General features: G+C 42.5%; 1 protein-coding gene across 4 annotated transcripts in view; it reads right to left on the bottom strand.

Moving 5' to 3' along the window:
• Window positions 1-18,064, bottom strand: part of CEP85L (centrosomal protein 85 like) — a 147,520-nt gene that overhangs the window by 60,807 nt on the left and 68,649 nt on the right. For all 4 annotated transcript variants that reach the window (XM_048065552.2, XM_048065551.2, XM_048065549.2 and 1 more), the window contains exon 3: window positions 6,633-7,402. In XM_048065552.2, the coding sequence (XP_047921509.1) occupies window positions 6,633-7,402 (770 nt within the window). The remainder of the gene's footprint in view (window positions 1-6,632; window positions 7,403-18,064) is intronic.

The raw sequence follows: 18,064 nt of genomic DNA, 5'->3' as shown, positions 1-18,064 counted from the left end.
TTCCCCATTAATCAGTTCTTCAGGAGCACAGCAGTAAAATGGAAGCTGTCATTAACTTTAAATATTTATTATTTTTTAAGGTATTTGGAAAAACAAGAAGGCCTTTGGGAACACTCAGATTCCTTTTTGGAAGGGAAAAATCTGTTTTTTGTAAACAAACAATTTTTTCTTAAGTGGCGGAAACTAAGAACAGGTAAACAGCTGAGGACACAATGAAGTTCATGTGAATCTGCACTGCTTCTAACTCAGCAAGCAGCCCAAAGCTGCAACCAAGGGTCTGTTCCAAGCACAAGAGGGCAGACAGATGCACATTATGGATCTTGCTCACAACAGAGGTCTCAACTTACTTCTCAATTTCCTGCTCATTGTCTTGGTTCTGGTGCTCGCATTCATCCTTGTGAAGCTGATGTGAAGCCCTGTGAGGGTCTTTTTTTTTTTTTCCCAAAAATCTTGTTCTGAGGGTTTGGTTGTTGTTTTTTTACAATGATAACATAAAGACATCAAACTATCTGACCATAAATATGCCAAGACTGAAATAACTGACAGAGAAAGTGTTCATGTACCTATTTCATCTGAAAGTGAACCTAAAAGTATACAAGATTATGTCCTGCCATTGACTAAAGAAAGCATCTAGAGCCCTGCTGAGTACAGGAAGAAATCCAAGTGTGCGTAAGCAGCTACTTCAGTTTCCTCACTCCTACAGCTGATCTGCATTTAAAGATCTGCAAACGATCAGCAGCCTTCAAGGAACAGAATTTCCGCAAAGGGGAAAGAGAAAATCAAATTTTAAAAATGGGGTTTCCACAGAATGGATACTTCACCAGAAATATGACAGGAAGGCAAAACGAAACACCTACATGGGGTCAACAGCACGCATCAAATTACCTGTAGAGAGCGAAAGCACAGATGCTGTAGATGGAAGAAGAATGGCAATGAACTGCAGCCTGCAGCAGCTGGGATTTAGATAGGTGAAGTTCAAATATGAAAGCATAATTATCAGTGACCTCTTTTTCGACACCCGTGGTTCACAGCAACACCTTACAAGCCAGAAGCCATTTGTGTTACACAGCAGTATCGGAAGAAGCTGCGGCTAAGACAACAGAAAAGAAGGGGCGTTAGCACAGGTTGTCACACCCGTGCTTGTGACGCCTTTAACACTGCTGTGCAGGTGAGCAGTCGGTGCATCCGCACAACGGCGAGCGTGCTACGTCCCCAGCAAGTCGGATTTACCTCCCGTGTGCAGGGCGAGGGTGCAGTGTGGGAGCCCTCAGGCTGCATTTGACACACCTCTTGTTACCTGCCAGAGCAACCGCCCGCCCATTGCTCGTCCTCACCCCAAGCTGCAACGCAAGCTTCTCACGGGACCTTCGTGGGATGGTCTGCTTTCCCCACGGGCCCTGGGAAGGACAGTGACCAACGAGAGCTCGCTTCTGCTGGATTTGTTTGCCCGGAAGGTAGCTCTACACACCTAAGACATGTAGGGAAAGAAGGTGGCCAGAAGTAGATTACGGACACTACACTGGGGCCAAGCAGCCTACCCTTTAGCATCTCTTTCCCAAGTACAAATTGGGAACCAAGTATACCACCACACGTGTATTGTACGGTACTTTTAATGCCATACACATGAGTGTTAGCAGTCAAAAGACGCAGGTGTTGCCCATGGGATGGGGGAACAGCCAGTTTCCAGCTGTCTGCTGCCAGCAGAGCACCCCTGGTTTGGCAGGTACGCCGCTGACCCAGCACCTCCCACAAGCACTCACTGTGTTACAGAGCTGATCTACTCGTGGCCACGCTCGGGATTTCCAGACAATTGCTGCTGTAGCTGAACCAACAGCAATCTGCAGCAGACCCGTCTGAGCTGGATATGTAAAAGACTTTCCAAAGGAAAAGACAACGTGCTGAGGGAAACGCGAAGTTCACGCAGGTCCCACCACGAACAGGCTTCCACACCGCACTATGTCCTCCGGCGCACAGGCACCGTTAGGTGGGGCAGCATGGATAGGCAACATGAAGTTTTTTCTCTCGTGTGCTTTGAAGTATGTGCAATAAACGTTTAAAATAGCTTCTGCAAGCTATGCATCTACAGCTTTTTTTATGTTGATACAATCATATCAATTCCTATTTGTATTTAGAGCAGAAAACTTTGCACAGCTCTATCATTGTAACCACTTTATCATTTATTTTGGTTATCTTGAAATACTCTGCTTTCAAAATCTGTAGATTTACATACAAGGGATATATGTTTTAACAGTTCTGTTGTTGTGTATTGTTTAGAAGGATTTCTACTGGTGCTTGACACCAATAAGAGATGGCACAAAGCATAATCAAATCCACAGAAATGATATGAAGCCCACTCTCATCTAAAGAAGAGTAGAAACGGTTTTCCCAGCAAAATAGCTCTTCACTGATACGCTCCTCGGGATCGCACACAGCTTATTTTATGGATGTTCTTCTGTACATACAAAAGTTTCCTTACCTTAGCGAAACCTGACAGCTGAACAGCTCAAATGAGTTAAATGAGTTAGCATTGAAAAAAAAAAAATAATCATAGATTCCTTTTTAATAAAAGGACAGAGATGAGTCTACCAACTCCACCTACCACTTATTGCCAAACCAAACGTCACATACAAAGTCTGTAAGAAACTCTGCTATCAGCACGTAGCTACCCCAAACTTCTCCCAGCCAACAATGAAAATTACAGAATCTTAAACAAATGTCGAAACGTGCATTTTCCTGAGATGACGCACAAAACTGGCAGAGTTACCAGCTAACCAATGCCAAGCCTCTTTTTGCAATCAGGCATGGTCCAAGCTTGGTTTACCATCATCTGCTAGCACTTAGCCTGACCCCACACGTTCACTACGAGTGGTCGACAGACTACAGCCAACTTCACTGTAAAAGAAACAGAACACAAAAGCTCACAGTAATGAATTAATTCTGTTAACCACAGGTTATAATTGTTCGTGTTATAAAGCTTTATCTTGCTGAAAAGTACGGTTTCATCAAAATGTGACATGGGAAAAATGATATTATCTTTTTTCCAGTCTTCTGACCTGTCAGGATCATACGAAAAACTACTTTCGGGTTCACATTTAAGAATATTTTTTTCTGTGGCAACAATGTTATTTGAAGCATGCTGTAACTTTTTCCTTCAATTAAAGTTTTACATGATGTTTGCCAATATTTAGGTATGCATGTGGTTTACTTCTGTTTTGAAATGACAATTGTTGCAGCATCTCTTAATTTCTCACTGCATTAAAATCTAATTCACAGGACCTTTTATATACACGGTATAAACAAGGCAGTGTTTTCCTCATTAAAGAACAAACAGGAAACTAGATACCTTAAAGGAAAAAGATGCACTTAAGCAATTTCCATCTATTCTCTCTGCTATATTCTGATACAAGTTAGCTCACCATGAGGAAATCCTACAGATGCCCCATGAACTGGAACTAAAACAGATTCATCCTATCAGGCCCAAAACACTACCAGAGTTAATAAACAGGCTGAAAGCTTCTGAAAGCTTCTGAAGCCTTCTTTCTTACTGTATCATCCCCTACAGGTTTGAAGGCATGCTTTCATTTTAAACTTCATTTCTGGAATAACATACAGCATCTACCTAATTGCATTCAGATGCCAGGACAAGGCTTTAAGAAATGCATTTATGTGACAACATACAGCCTTCATGCAGCCAGATTTGTATGTCCTCCCAGTTCAACGGGAATCCCTGTTGTGTATTATAAGCGTTTTCTCTTTAACCTATGCCTAATCATTATTTACCTTAGGGTTTAAAACAAAATTTTAAAAAAAGTATTAGAATGGTCATGTCTGCTGAAAGACTAAAAGATCTGCTGTACATTGAAAATAATTAAATTTATGATGAAATAGAAATTTGGGGAGCAAAGCGCAACAGAAAAACAACAGGTAGCTGGTGGGTTCAGACAAATTCAGACTACAAAGAAAGTGAAGAGTTTTAATTCTGACAGTCAATAATCTTGGAACAGCTTTTAAGGGCTGTAATACATTTTCTTTTACAATAAATTTAAACTCAAATCTTATTTTCTAGAATAAACTCTAATTCAGAATTTAGCAGGGGAAAAGGTCTCTAGTACACTGTTATGGGCATAATAAAGCAGTCTACAAACAGATTTTTTTTTAAGTCCAGTAGCTACTCCTGAGTGATCAGTCCTCAAAATCAACTCAGGAGTTAGTTGTAGTCTGTCCTCACTTTCCTAGTGACAGTTGTTCTTTATACTCCCTCCCTCTGCCAGCCTACCTAAAACATACACAGAGCTGCTCTACGTTCACAGTTTAAAGCAAAGTTTGTTTTGTTTTCTGTTCATGGCAATGATAGTTTTAAAGCCGAATTATGATAAATGGCATTTTTTTCAGTCCTGTAAAAAACACTACATTTCCACCAGCATAGATGCTTACCTACAAAGAGTAAAATAGCAAAAATATTACCCACTAACAGGAAAAGAAAAATAAAAGAATTTTATTGAGGATTTTGTGGTGGTTTTTTCATTCACCAGCTTCCTCTGAAAAAAATCTTAGGCTTTCTGTTCTCTCTTTCCTACATATATATTTCACTTAGGATTATAAGTGTATTTATTTTCTCAGAAATAATACCATCTCTGTTCCCAGGTGCACACACAGTGCGTAGCTTTGAAAAAAGTCACAAAACACTACACAATATCTTTGGAAAAATAATTATAATTATGATGAGGTTTCTTTAAAAAAATAATAATATTGTGTCAAAACAACATTCTCCTTTCCTCACCTTTCTGTCCTCCTTCCTCGTCACGGCTGTAACCTCTGGGCAGAAAGGTGGCGGGGAGGCAGCAGAGGACACCTGGAGGAGCCCAAAGGCTCCAGCTCTTGCCCATGCTTTATTTTTCTGTTTCATGGGGTCTTACCTGACAACCCCATCTTCTCGCCTGAGGAAATCTGACTGACCATGTTTCAAGGCCCATCAACACAACCCCAGTCCCAGTGGAAGTGCGTGTCAAAGCCACCAGAGCTCCTCCATGCCCGTCAGTGCTGTCCTGCTCCCTGCGGTCCCCCCTTGCAACTGGGAGAGGGAAAAGCAGAGAAACGCTCCGAGGAGCTCCCCTGTTACTAGGGGCCGACCAGAAACTGACAGCCCAGCTGAGGAAGCGGGGATCCTACCTGGATCCTACGACACATACTGATCTGCACACAAAATACCGATCTGGATATGAAAATGACCGGAGCAAGACAAAACGCTTTTAGGCAGAACTTCAACCTGCAACGTTACAGTCTCAAAAACCCGACAAGCTGCCGCACCATTTTATAAAAGCGGCTAAACAGATAAATGATGTTCGTGCTCCCCCTATTGGCTCGGTCCTCAAAGCACAGCCCGGCATCAATTCCTGTGTGCCTTTTAACCGTGAAGAGAGGTTTTACAGTAATAACCATAATAATATATATATTATACACATACAGGACTTCATCCGTGCCAAACATGCAGCTTTGCCTTCATGCAAAAAGGAAACGCTGTATTTCATTGCTGCTGGACTGACGAAGCGCTTGTGAGAAGAGAAGAACCTGGAACGATGTCATTTTTTCAGAGGAACCCGTAAGAATTAATATAAAACAGCTCCAACTTTCTAAGTTAATAATAATAATACAGATCACCATTAAGAGCACAACTGAATGCTGAGAACCTCTGAATTTGTCAGTCTTTCCTTCAATGCACAGAGGAAGAAACAAAATTTGAGTATAACTTTGTAAACGACTTAATGTACCTTCAGACTGGAGAAAACAAGTATTTTCACATACAGCTAGGTTACCCCCACCCAGACAATATCCCTTCAGGAAAAAATATCTGTTTAAATCTGTTTGGGGCTTTTCTGGCAAGATAATTTTACCAACACAAGTAAACTTGAACATTTATATTAAAATACTGTTGTCCTTCACAAGCTATCTTTTCCCATTAGGTGAAGAGGTAAAAACAAAGATTGTGAATCGTGTTAGAAAGGTTTACCTGCCTCTTAAAATCATATGCTTGATTTCTTCTATATGAAAAGCCTTCAAATATGGCACATAAAAAAGTATTATTTAAATAAACCAGATTAGAGTCAGGTAATAGCAGCCAACTAATTAGTTAAAAAATAAGCATTAATATCAAACAGAATTCAGTTTTTAAGTCCTGGGCATAGTGATACTGAATATTTGTTCTTGTGGTATGTAGGTATCAGTCTTATTTCTACGTGTGCAAATGCAGTCTCTGCAAATCAATTTAGATCAAAATAGACATTCACACTCGCCCCGCTACACTGCAACCAAAAACTCTCTTTAAGAGCTATTAAAAATATCATTTATAAACCTCTTATTGTATCCAGACTGAGAAAGAGATGCTAGTCTCATGTGGACAGGCATGCCAAATTAAAGGAAACTGTAAACAGATGTCAGAAGAAAATTACTGGCAGTCAAATAAAACTGAGAAACAAGCAGCAGCAACCCCAACCGAAGTTTAAAACCACCACCACCACCGCCTGGGTAAGGGGACTTGTTCCCTTTCCTGTTTTATTGACAACAGCCCGACATTGCTCCTCAGGTGTAGCGCTTGATGCCACACGATGGCAGCAAACACCAAGCTTTGGCCTTACCTGCACAGGCTGCTCACCCCCTGGTCTAAAATCCTCCAGCTGCTGCACATGCCATGCAGCTACACCGTAGGGCTCCTCAGCAGTCCTGCAGTCCAGGGGATTTGCCCGCAACTGTTCCTTAAGCCACATCTGAGTCCTGACTGCCGGCTGTATGGGGGCTCCGCTCACAGCCTGCTGCCCCAGAGTCGCGTATCTCTGTCCAAAAGCTTCACAGCTGGCAGCCACGGGTTTGCTTTCAGGTAAGGCACTGTAGGCGGTCAAGTCTAAGGCATGTCTCCTGCTTGAGGAATCTGAAACAAAGTCATCTTTGCTGCACGTTTCAAATTTGTATTTGCAGTCCAGTAGAGAAGATCGTTTTTTCCCCATCTCCTTGTCCTCGATTTTTAAGAGCTCCATGCTATCATGCAAACAATTTGGCCCATTTGTCCTTAATTGTGGTGACACAGCTTTGTCTGTGCTAGTCCTGGAGTCCACTGAATGACTACTACCATCCTGGCTGAAGGTGTTTGGTGAGCTGAGCTTGGACAAGGAGGACCATTTTCTTACAGGTCCTGCACCCTTCATGTCAAGAGAATTGTCCAGGACATCCTGATTTCTGCCTCCTCCTGACCGGCCCAAGCTTGTACTCCATTTTGAGCCGTCAGATTTGAAAGCTTCCCTGTGTTTGGAAAGTGAAGAGCTGGCATTAGACGGCATCACATGGGCAGTGGGAATGGAAACCAGTGATCGGCTGGGCTTAAACGAGGATGTACCACTTGACGTTGAATGATCTGGGAAGAAAGATTAATCACGTAAGTACAACACAAAACTCATACTAACATCAGCACCAAGAAAGCAAGACACCAAACTCCAGGTGACATGCAAAAATAGAAGGAAACGGGTTTCTTGACAAAAAAGGGTCTTCTGAACCATTCCAGATTATGACAATGGAAGCCTGCTAATATGGGAGCTAATTTACTTTTTCCTGGTGCTGTCATTATAAAAAGAGAGCTGTACTAAGGGGGTGGTAAGAGCAGCTCCAGACACAGCTATCAGGCTGTGGGCAGAGGGAAGCAGCAGGCAGGATTTCTCCCCCTCCCCACACAACTGAAAGTAGCTTTTATACCACAAATGGCACGGGTATCCCAGCTCAGGAGCCCCAGGTCTGGTTCCTCTTCCATCGACCCTCTTCTCATTCTTTGAGGGAAACACAACTCACTAAATGCACTTTGCAAAATGGAAGTGCTGGAGACCAGCCAGCTTAATGACAGCCTCTCGGACAGTACTATTCATCCCTTTTGGATTTTGCTTTTTTCAAATTACATTTCCCCAGGTGATTGGCTTTAGAAAAGTCTGCAAAAAATTGAGTCCTTTCAGATGTTGTTATTTACAAGGCCATAAAACATACTGTAATTTATGAAATCTATCCCAAGCCGAAATACCAAGAACAGAGGAATCAGTGCGGTGATATTGAGGAGGAGACAGAAGAGCAAAGATGACCAAGGCAGAGGGGAGATCACTGAGGACTGCCCGAGACCTCTCACAGCCCCAGCAACACGCGCTTAGCGTCATCACAGACTGTGGGCAACCAGAAATAAACACCTAATCCTCTCAGAGAGGATCAGCTCCCACCAAGTCACATGGCTGGACCTTGACCAAGCTCACGTTGCTCGTTAGGTTTAGATTTAGATCTGCTTGTTAGAGTAGATCGAGAGAACAAGCGTGCTCTAATTACGTCTTCCTTTGGGGGTCCTTTTTGACCCAGAGCAAGACAGATACACTCTTATTATTTCTCTCAGCCTAACCTACACAGAACTTACTTCTTTGGGACCTGTCACCTGGTATAAGGGTGGTGCAATTAAAACAGAAAAAAAAAAAAACCACCAACCAATTGCTCTAGAAGTACAGCTAGCATACTCGGTTTGATGGCTACAGCAGGTTAATATGATTTGGTGGAGGCCAGAACATGTTACTAATTGGGCACACTTTCTGAGGATATACATGATGCAACAAACCATGCCACAGACAGGAACAAGGAAAGAGCTTCCAACGGTGCGACAAATTTTAGGAAGGGCAGTGCTTCTTTTTTTGTGCGTTAAAATCAAGATATCCTTACCCCCAGCTTGCCTGCTCCTCCCTGTTTGGGACCAGACTTCCCCTCTTGCAGCACAACGCAAAATAACATAGCCACGCTCCTCATCCCACAAAAATCCCACAAAATAATAAGCAGTTCCTTCTCTCAGCTCTGCCTTCCTGCCCTCTCCTGGGCACCAGCAGGTGCTTGCACTATTCACAAGTGGTAAATTATATTTAGAGTAGAACAAGGAAAAATGGAAGTCCCGAGCTAGACCTAAACTTCTTTTCCTCACTTCTGATTAACTCTTCAAGCAGCCCTAAACTTGGCATACACCATGCACATCCAACTACAGCTGATGGATATATCCGATACTTTGTTTCCAAGTGAAACATGGCAATTTTGGCTTCAAGTTGCCCTAATTAGTCTTCCCGTTAATGCTCACTGAAACATATGAGCAAATTCACACTTCTTCTCGGAGCATATTGCTTCAGTCTGCCTCGACCGCAGGCTCAGCTGGAAAGAGCGCCGGTCTGCGCTCTGAATTATCTCCCTGCAGCACAAAGGGCATGAAATTCAGGAACTCCACTGGAAATGAGAGGACCCAAAAGCAGAGCGAAGCTTAAAATGGTAACTTCTGTAGTCCCTGGAGTAAGTTCACAGAATGGCTGAGGTTGGAAGGGACCTCTGGAGGTCATCTGGGCAACGTGTGCCAGTGCTGGGTTATCCTGACAGTAAGGGAAGTAAAGGTAAAATAAAAAGCTCCACCTGGCCAAACCCTGCCAAAGAGGACTTCATGCAAGCAGAAGACTTTTCTCTTCCACGTAGTCATGCATAAGGAAATGCCTAAAGTTCAGAATAAACTAGTGCTCTCTTCTCAGCATGACTTGAACAGCTTTCATCTCACTGAGACGGGCTTCATTTGAAGGCTGCAAACGCTCTTAAACATGACCTGTATGTCTCAAGAGTCTTTCAATGTTTAAGACTCTTTTCATTAAAGAAAACTTTTGGATATAGGAGAAAAAAATATAGCAAGTTTCTACAGGTTTTCCTTTGAACAGCATCAGGATTACATGTCAAATCTTGCTTTTCAATTATCCCAATACCTTTTTTTTTTTTGCCCACCACAAAGCTCCCTAGAGCACCTACCATATTGGCATCACATTTTAACAGCTGTTAAAATACTTCCCAGAACACAGAAATGAGAGATTTCGAAAAAGTGTATTTTTAAAACATGTTACAAGATTTCTATCACATAACAGCAGAAGATGGAATAAGAAAAGAAAAAAAAGAGCATTTCATATGGCCTTCCTATTATCTTGCATTACACGTCTGAACTACCGTATTACTGCCTATTTGGCATAGAAAATAATGAACCAGACCTGATTTTGGCTTTACTAAAAACCTGATCACAAAAATTTCATTTAAATGGGAGAGAACACAGCAGACACTTTCTTCTGAAGAAGGGAGAGAAGAAACCCTCTGACATAGAGCTAATGAACTCCTCCTACTTACTTATGTATTTCTATGCTTTTTTTTTTTTTTTTAAATCCCTAGTGCCAACTGCACAGAACTAGAAGAAAACCCCTGAGGCCACTTCTCAGGCCAGATACACAACGCGCTCGCTCAGCTACTTGACACCCTCATCTGTTGCCCAGAGGTCGCTCATAACGCACACGAGGCAGGGGAGGTTCGCTGTAACCTGAACAACTTCTCTAGCTGCAAAATGAAACGAGTGCTTCAAGAAGCCCCATCCACAACGTACACTTCTGTATCTAACAGTTTCTTCACTGCTCCCAAAATATTACCAAACAGCAGAATGACCAGCTAGTACAATTGCCCAATACTAATCAAACCCAAAACATTTATGATGCTCATGTTATGGGGATGCATGCGTACCTAATACTGCTACAAACAGAGACCCTCCTTGTGTGAAGGACTTTGAAACGTGATATTCGATATTTTATCCAGGCTATAATTAGAAAGTCCTGACCATGGAGAAAAACGCCAGTATTAAAAACAGATGACCTTCTCTTCCTTCCCGCTCCCCCCCACCAAAACATTGACGTAGATTACCCCAAATAAGGAAAATAAACTTAATTATTCTTATTAATTGCGCAGAAGACAAACGGGGGAAGCCAAACCACTATCATACACATTCACTGGAATCTGACTGAGCCTGTGTGTACGACAGGTCTTATATTCGTTACGGGAGCTCTTCCAAACGAACCTCTAGCTGTGCAGCAACGCCCAACGCCGTGGGCCCCAGCCGCAAGCCAGAAGCCATCCCAGTGCCCAGCCCACGGCTCTGAGCAGGCCGTGACTCTTACAGCGTGCCAGCACGTGGCTGCCTCCTGCGAGTCTTCTACAGGACAGCTGCTTTCAACCATGGACGGATCTCAACTCTTGTGGGAGATGGTCAGAAAACAAAGCAAAGGCCACGGGATGATGTGCCGTGACAGCAAGATACATGCTGCACCTGTGTTCCCCCGCCTACCTGCTCACAAACGGGACCAGCCTGAATGCAGCGTGCGGAGGTCATCCGAGGAGCCAACGGAGGGATCCCAAAACGGACAGGCAGGTGGCCAGCCCTAACCAAAAGCACTGCAGAGACCAACTGATCACCCTCTGCAAGCCAAAGCATGCAGGAGCCAGTCACAGGAATGGTTTGGTTTGGTTTGCTTGGCTGGTTTTGTTTTGTTTCTTTTATTTTCCTGTGTAGAAATCTTCACCGCTGTCCTCACAAGCTCCACTCCTGTTTTGACATAGTAAACTTGAAATAGGAGCTGAATGAACAGAGGAAGTCTCTGAAAACAAACCTCTTCCAAAGAATAAACAAACACAAGTATGCTTCACAGAAAACCAGATCAGAAACGGAAACACTGCAGACTGGAGAGAACTGCTCGGACATGTAACAGGGCTGTATGGCAGAGTGGGCCTGAAACCCTCACGGATAAACAAATAACATTTAGGAATTAGAGTGCTGTGTTTGAATAGCAAGAAACTAAAACAAGAGAATAAAGGAAAAAACTTACTACTGGCAAAATATTCTTTAAAACACTAATTGCATCTATTAAAATACTAGTATTTTAAACTAGTATTACTTTAATACTAAATAGTGTTTTAGTATTTAACGTACTAAAACACTTACTGTCAGTAAACCAAGTTGCCTGTGTCACAGCTATGCCTCCAAAGCAAAAGCAGTCACATGGTGTTCAGAGGTAAGTTCAATTAATGATATTTGAAAAAAATATATCCAAATTTGATGGCTTCCAGCATCACCAGTTACTGTACTGGGATAATGCTTCTCTTTTACAGAAGTACATTGTAAACTCAGAGCCAATTCTTCTACTCTGAATAAACTGATTCCTGTAGTATTTTCTATAATCCACTGTGTCACATACCAAAAAAATGCCATTGTGCCTAAAAACTTGTTATATTTAGAAGTTAAAGTAATTTAATATCTACATAGTTCACAAACAGAATGAACAGTACCAGCCTGAATAATACAAATACAAACTTAACACGCTGCAGCTGAGACAGGATTTTCAAAAACTGAAGCAATTTTGTTGCTTTTATTATTTCCCTTCAAACAGCATCATCACAGAGTAAGATGTGCGATGAAACACTAGCAAAGCCACTACCCCTGCGCAAGTTATTACAGAGAGAACACAGAAGGAATAAATGGTAGGCCACCCTTATGGGCCTCCTACAACCTACAGAAAACAAAAAATTGTACAAGAGGAGTTTAAAGAATTTTCAGCAGAGAGAGCAGGAAGCAGTGCTGGCAGGAGCACTGATGCTGTACGCACACGTACAAGGGCAGTACGCACACCTGCCCTCGGAAGGAAATACAGAGGCAACACCGAGTTCCAGCAAACAGTAGAAAGCTTCTCTGACATCCTTACATACAAAAGGAATATTAAATATGTATGTAAAATACTTAACAGAAACTTGCCTAACATGTCCCACCTAACTCCTTGTGGACTGGCCATTTGGTGTATCTTCACTACCCTCCTCCTCTTCAATTAAACTTACCTTGTTTCCATTTGCCACATCTCACTATTTCCATAACCCCTTTGGCAAGCAGCAGGGAAGGTAAGATAGCAAGGATCCCACTGGGTGCAAGAAGTGAGGGTAACACCCTTACCTTTCAAATGATTTGAAAACAGGGCGAGTGGGAGACAAGGATGTTCCAGCGTTAGTTAACAAAGCTTAACATAGTAACTGATTGTCACTGAGCAAACTGAAATTACACCTTGTCACTGAGCAGAAGAAAATTATTTACTTGTAATGAGAATTTTTTATTCACACTTCGCTACTTTCATACCAGGAAAGTCCTGTTTTCAGCATACCACAGAAAAGGTCACCCAGCCTCGTTCCGATTTACATACCTCTCCCCAGGTCACAGCATGGACAAGGAACCGGCTCTGTAAAAGTTACTTTGCTTTTTACCCTAAAAGTGCATTCAATTGTAGTAGTTAGGGTACTGAAATACTTTGGGAAGCCTGCTCTTTGACTAACAGGACAACGCAGACCCTCTCCAGCTTTGGTTTATCTGAAAAATGCTGTCCCATACTTGAGAAGTCACCTGTGTATACCACGTCAGGTTTCCACCTCACCTTCTGAGATGTAGTCTTGGCAAACCCTCATTAGTGAAGCTGTTAGGATTCCAGCAGCAAGGACAAGCAATTAAATGATGCAACGGGCCACAGAGAGGGACAGCATATTCATATAATCTCATTTCAGTACCACAACTCAGTCTCTCAGTTTCCAGTGGCCATTTGAAGAGCCAAATTCCCTAATTTCATCACTTTTGTCACTAGACGACAAGAGAGGCAACCTGAATACCTTCCCACAGACTTGCATATAGGTAATCAAACTAGAATCAGTGCCAAAAACAAGCACAGGATGGAGATTTGCCTTTTTTTTTTTTTTTTTTTTTAAGATCATACATTTCGGCTTAGTGGTTCTTAAATTAAGAGAGGCATGCACAGCAGAAATTGTTTATTTTCTCCTATGTTCTGCTGCAGTAAGGTTTGAGGTTAAAGGTCCCAATTAACTTAAAAGACACTTGGTAGAACAACGTGTCATCCAAACCGCCCCTCATTACAAATTAACACACGTTCCCTTGAAGTATATGATTACTTCATGTAAGACAACACCAGGTGAAATGATTGCCATCCTGCTTGTAAAATTGTCTAAGCTAGCTGTTTGGCCATAACGAATTGTCACAGGTCTTATGTATTAAAGCTTTCTGTGTATTTCCACAAATAAATCTTAACAAAAACTTGTTTGTGTTTTGTAGCAGTTTATTTCAGAGAGACCATACCAAACCAATGCAACAGAAAGAATGTGCAGGGTAAAACAAAGACAAACTTCACAAATTAACAAAGGAAAGGCAAACAGATATGAGCTGTACAGGAAAAATCCCGGGATCTCCTATAGTAGAACGGAAGTTTTAACATGCACTAGATATACACATGCAGGCAGAAAAGATAACAGAAGAAAACCCTCAGCCCTCAACACATCCCATACACACCAAGCACAGCCAGGCTCCTGAAGGAATCTTAACATAACTGATATTTTAGGACTCAACACAAGATAGTACTGCCTACCAACGTCTCTGTCAGGTGACAATTTGCCCAGCAATACCTAGGCTAATAATACTCAGCTGAGGAGTCCACAACTCCAGAAGACAGACATCTTCAAACAAATGTACCTCTTTTTGAGCCAGATCTGGGTCAAAAAGCCCACTCACGTGATGCCCGCGTACAGAAGATGATTTAACGTTTGAATGTAAAGGAGAAGCACTGTACAGAAGTGTCATGCTGCCCCTCCAAAATGAAGTCAGGTATCACACCTGTGCTGCAAGGACAGCTTTAACAAAGGGCCACATAACTCATAAAGCTGCAGGTGAAGTGTGTTAGCCAGGAGATTATTCAGCAGAGGGAAAAAAATACAGCAGAGTCAGTTACTGCAAGACTATTTTGTTTTCCTTACTGTAGCCAATTATTCTAGCTGTCAGTGTCAAAGAACTGTGGAATTACAGATCCACTGGAAGCATGTGATGAAAACAGGCAAATAAAATACTTTTTTTTTTTTTTTAACTGAAACACAAGAGATTTCGCAGACATAAAGAGGTTAAAGGAAATGGAAGCTAAGACCAAGTGCAAGTTTCACTGCACCTCAAGCACTGGAAACAAGGTGTAAGTAACTACACCATGGGTACAAGTTTGCAATGGCAATCCAAAATGAAAACTGGGTTTCTGAATCAGATTTGTCTGCTAAGCTCATCTGCAAAGACGAAGGCTAACCTAACCTACATAAAGACTTTTAAAATGAGAAAATAGAAATAGAAATAGAAGTAAGCATTAAAAGAATGAACTTATTTTTACCAGAAACACTATAGATATCTTAATTTACATCTTTTGCTTCCCTATCCCAAGGGTATCACGCAACCACAGTCAAATATAACTATGACGTCTATAGACACAACACAATAAAGGATGCTCTAAAGCTTCTGAACAAATCGGTTTCAAAGTCAGCTCTCGCAGCAAGCAGCTTCTGCCTCCCTACATGAACAGATGCCCCATCCCCGGTGCTTTCTCTCCATGTACCTCTCTGCCTTCCAACTCCTCAGCATTCAGCTTTGGTGCTATTTTATAGCAGCATCTACACAGTATCTGAGAGAGCTGGGCTACAGGACGCTGCTGTGGGAGTACGTGTGAGTGACAAGCAACTGGCCACCGCAAAACAGTACTAAACATTATATAAAAAATGTAGACGTTCTATATATACTGAACAAAAGAGAAATATTCTACCCCATATCATCAAATCTTTCTTTTCCAGCAATCTGGAACTATTTTTAAGCAATAGTTACATAACTAAGTAGAATGATTTTTAGATTAACAGGTTCTATTTTTTCCCCCAGATAAGAGGATAAAGCCATGTTCCAGCGCAGCAATCACGTAATCAGGCAACTTCATTTTGCTGAAATGAAAGAATGAGTGAGAACTTATACTGCTGCAGGGATTTATTTTATTTATTTTTAAACTTAAAGTCTAGATCTCAACTTGCTTTTGCCTTTCTGTGAAGGTTGCCTATAGCTTCCAATACCATTTTCCTCAACAACAAGCACTTAACAGTGAAGACATGCAGAAATCAAATACGCCCCTAGGAAACTTCATTAAAAGTAATGGTAAAAGGTAAAAAAGATAATACAGATGTCACAATATATATTTACTTCCCAATCAGCCACATATCCAAGCCACAAATACCACTTCAATGGCCACCAGATCCTGCCTTCGCTGGCATTACTTCTTCATCCCCACTTGGGGATGACTGTCCAAAAAAAATTGAAGTAACCTGGCCCGTCTGAACAAATCCATCCCTACGCTCCAGAAAGGTAAAATCCCAGGTATTTTTCAGCAACATCCAGCAATGGGAACATGCCTACCATTCCACTTCACCATACCAACAGAGACGAAGTTGTACTTTCTCAAGCTCCAAAGGAAACTTATTTATAATATTGCACCTCTCTAACTTACTCCAGGTCCCATCTCCAACACCAGCACTCCCCCGTCAGCCTATCTGATGCCTTTCAGCACCAAAACCACCTCACCTAAGACATGAAGGGAAGGGAGATGCATGTGTGATGAACAGGCAGACTCCTCCCTCTAGCTCAAGGGACCAGAGCCAAGGCTGAGGGTTCCCACAAACCACAGTAATTCCATGCAGTTAAAACTGTTGCTCTTGACCACAGTGTTTAGTGTGCCCTTACGTTTTATTTGTAAGTACAACCAGGAGCAGAGTCTACAACTTAATGTCAACTCTATTTAGGACTTTCAACCTCCAAGGAGACTGGAGTTCCTGGCTACGTTTTCGAGACTATTTGTTACTGTAAATTTCATCTGTGTTCTTGCTAAAATGGTCTTTACCTTGAGAATATCATATTCGGGTTGGTCTGATACCCATCGGGCTCACCAGTAAGCAACAGACCCCTTCTCTGGGCTCACAGGCCGCTGAGAACAGCTCTGTCCAACAGGAGCAGCAGCTTTCAGCGTTACGCCAGGCTGTGCAGGTGTGGAAAAGGAGACATACCTTCATCTTCAGTCTCTCTCCCAGCCTCATACTCAGCACCATTTCCTCTACTATCTCCCCCAAATAAGCCCTACACGCAGTAGTCGTGCTCCCAGCTTACCTCTGTGCGCTCACTTTGGGGCCCCGAGCCCCAGCTCCTCACGGCTGACCCTCCGAACACCACACAGGCGCCTGCATGACCCGACTGCAGGTGCCCGAGCTTTAAAGCCGATGGAAGAAGACATCCTTCCCGAGGCAGAAGCAGGTGCTAGGCACTGCCCCTGCACCGCTTGGTGCGATATATCCCAGTCCATCGCCCCCTCCTCCCCGCCGCAGGCACGGGTCAGGCCGGGCCTCCTCACACAGCCCTCCCATCGCAGCGCTGCCACCGCTCTGTGCGTGTCCCGCAAGCAATTTACTTCACGTGGTTTGGGAATGCCCGCATGGAGCAGTAATCCCTTCCAAGGGCCCGAAATCATCCCCAGGAATCCCAAAAATTCCCCCGTTGCCTCAAGGATAATTTAACTCTCTGGGAAAGTCTCTCCCCTTCTGACGCTGGTCCCCAAATGGTGATGGAGTGGCACGTTCATAGTGACTGGACTGGATATGGACCCAGCAGTCTCGGTCTATGTAATTACTTACCAAGTTTGGGGAAAAAGCAAGATATTAAAGAAAATAAAATCATAAAATAAATACACAAAAGAGCAGAATGTGACATTGAACTAGCTCTTCATTCACACAGGATTAACCTTAAATTGGATTTGAGCATAACTCTACATCCTAAAGATGAATTCACATTTTATACTTCAAAAAAATGAAGCCTCGCTGTCCTCGTTCCCCGTATGAAGAACAGGAGGCAGAGCGTTACAATTCGCCTGACATCTCTCAGTGAAACGGAGCTGTTTCCACCCACTGCTCTCTACACTGAGCAATACTGGCAGCCCTGGTGTACTGCACACTTTCCCAACCGAGCAGGTTCAAGCAGAGCAGAAGGAAGGAACTGGAGGGTGGGGGGCAAAACACAGGCACCAGCAATTCTCAGCATTACCTTACAGCAATGAAAAACTTGACATTGCCAAGAGAATTTGACACTCCTACTACTAACAGAAATGTTTCTGAAAATGACAGTGGCAAGACGACATGGAAAAAAGCCACTGAAATCTACCTTACAAAACCGATTACAATATAATAAACTGATGTGGAATAATCTCAATTTTCTTGCACCTTTGTTTCATGAAATATCTGGCTTTCACCATTTTGACTCTAGCTTTTAATATTTTCTTTTTTCTTTTGTGAA

This window comes from Anser cygnoides, chromosome 3 (assembly GCF_040182565.1).
Source record: "Anser cygnoides isolate HZ-2024a breed goose chromosome 3, Taihu_goose_T2T_genome, whole genome shotgun sequence".
NCBI lineage: Eukaryota > Metazoa > Chordata > Aves > Anseriformes > Anatidae > Anser > Anser cygnoides.
This window is presented reverse-complemented; position numbering and strand designations above follow the sequence as displayed.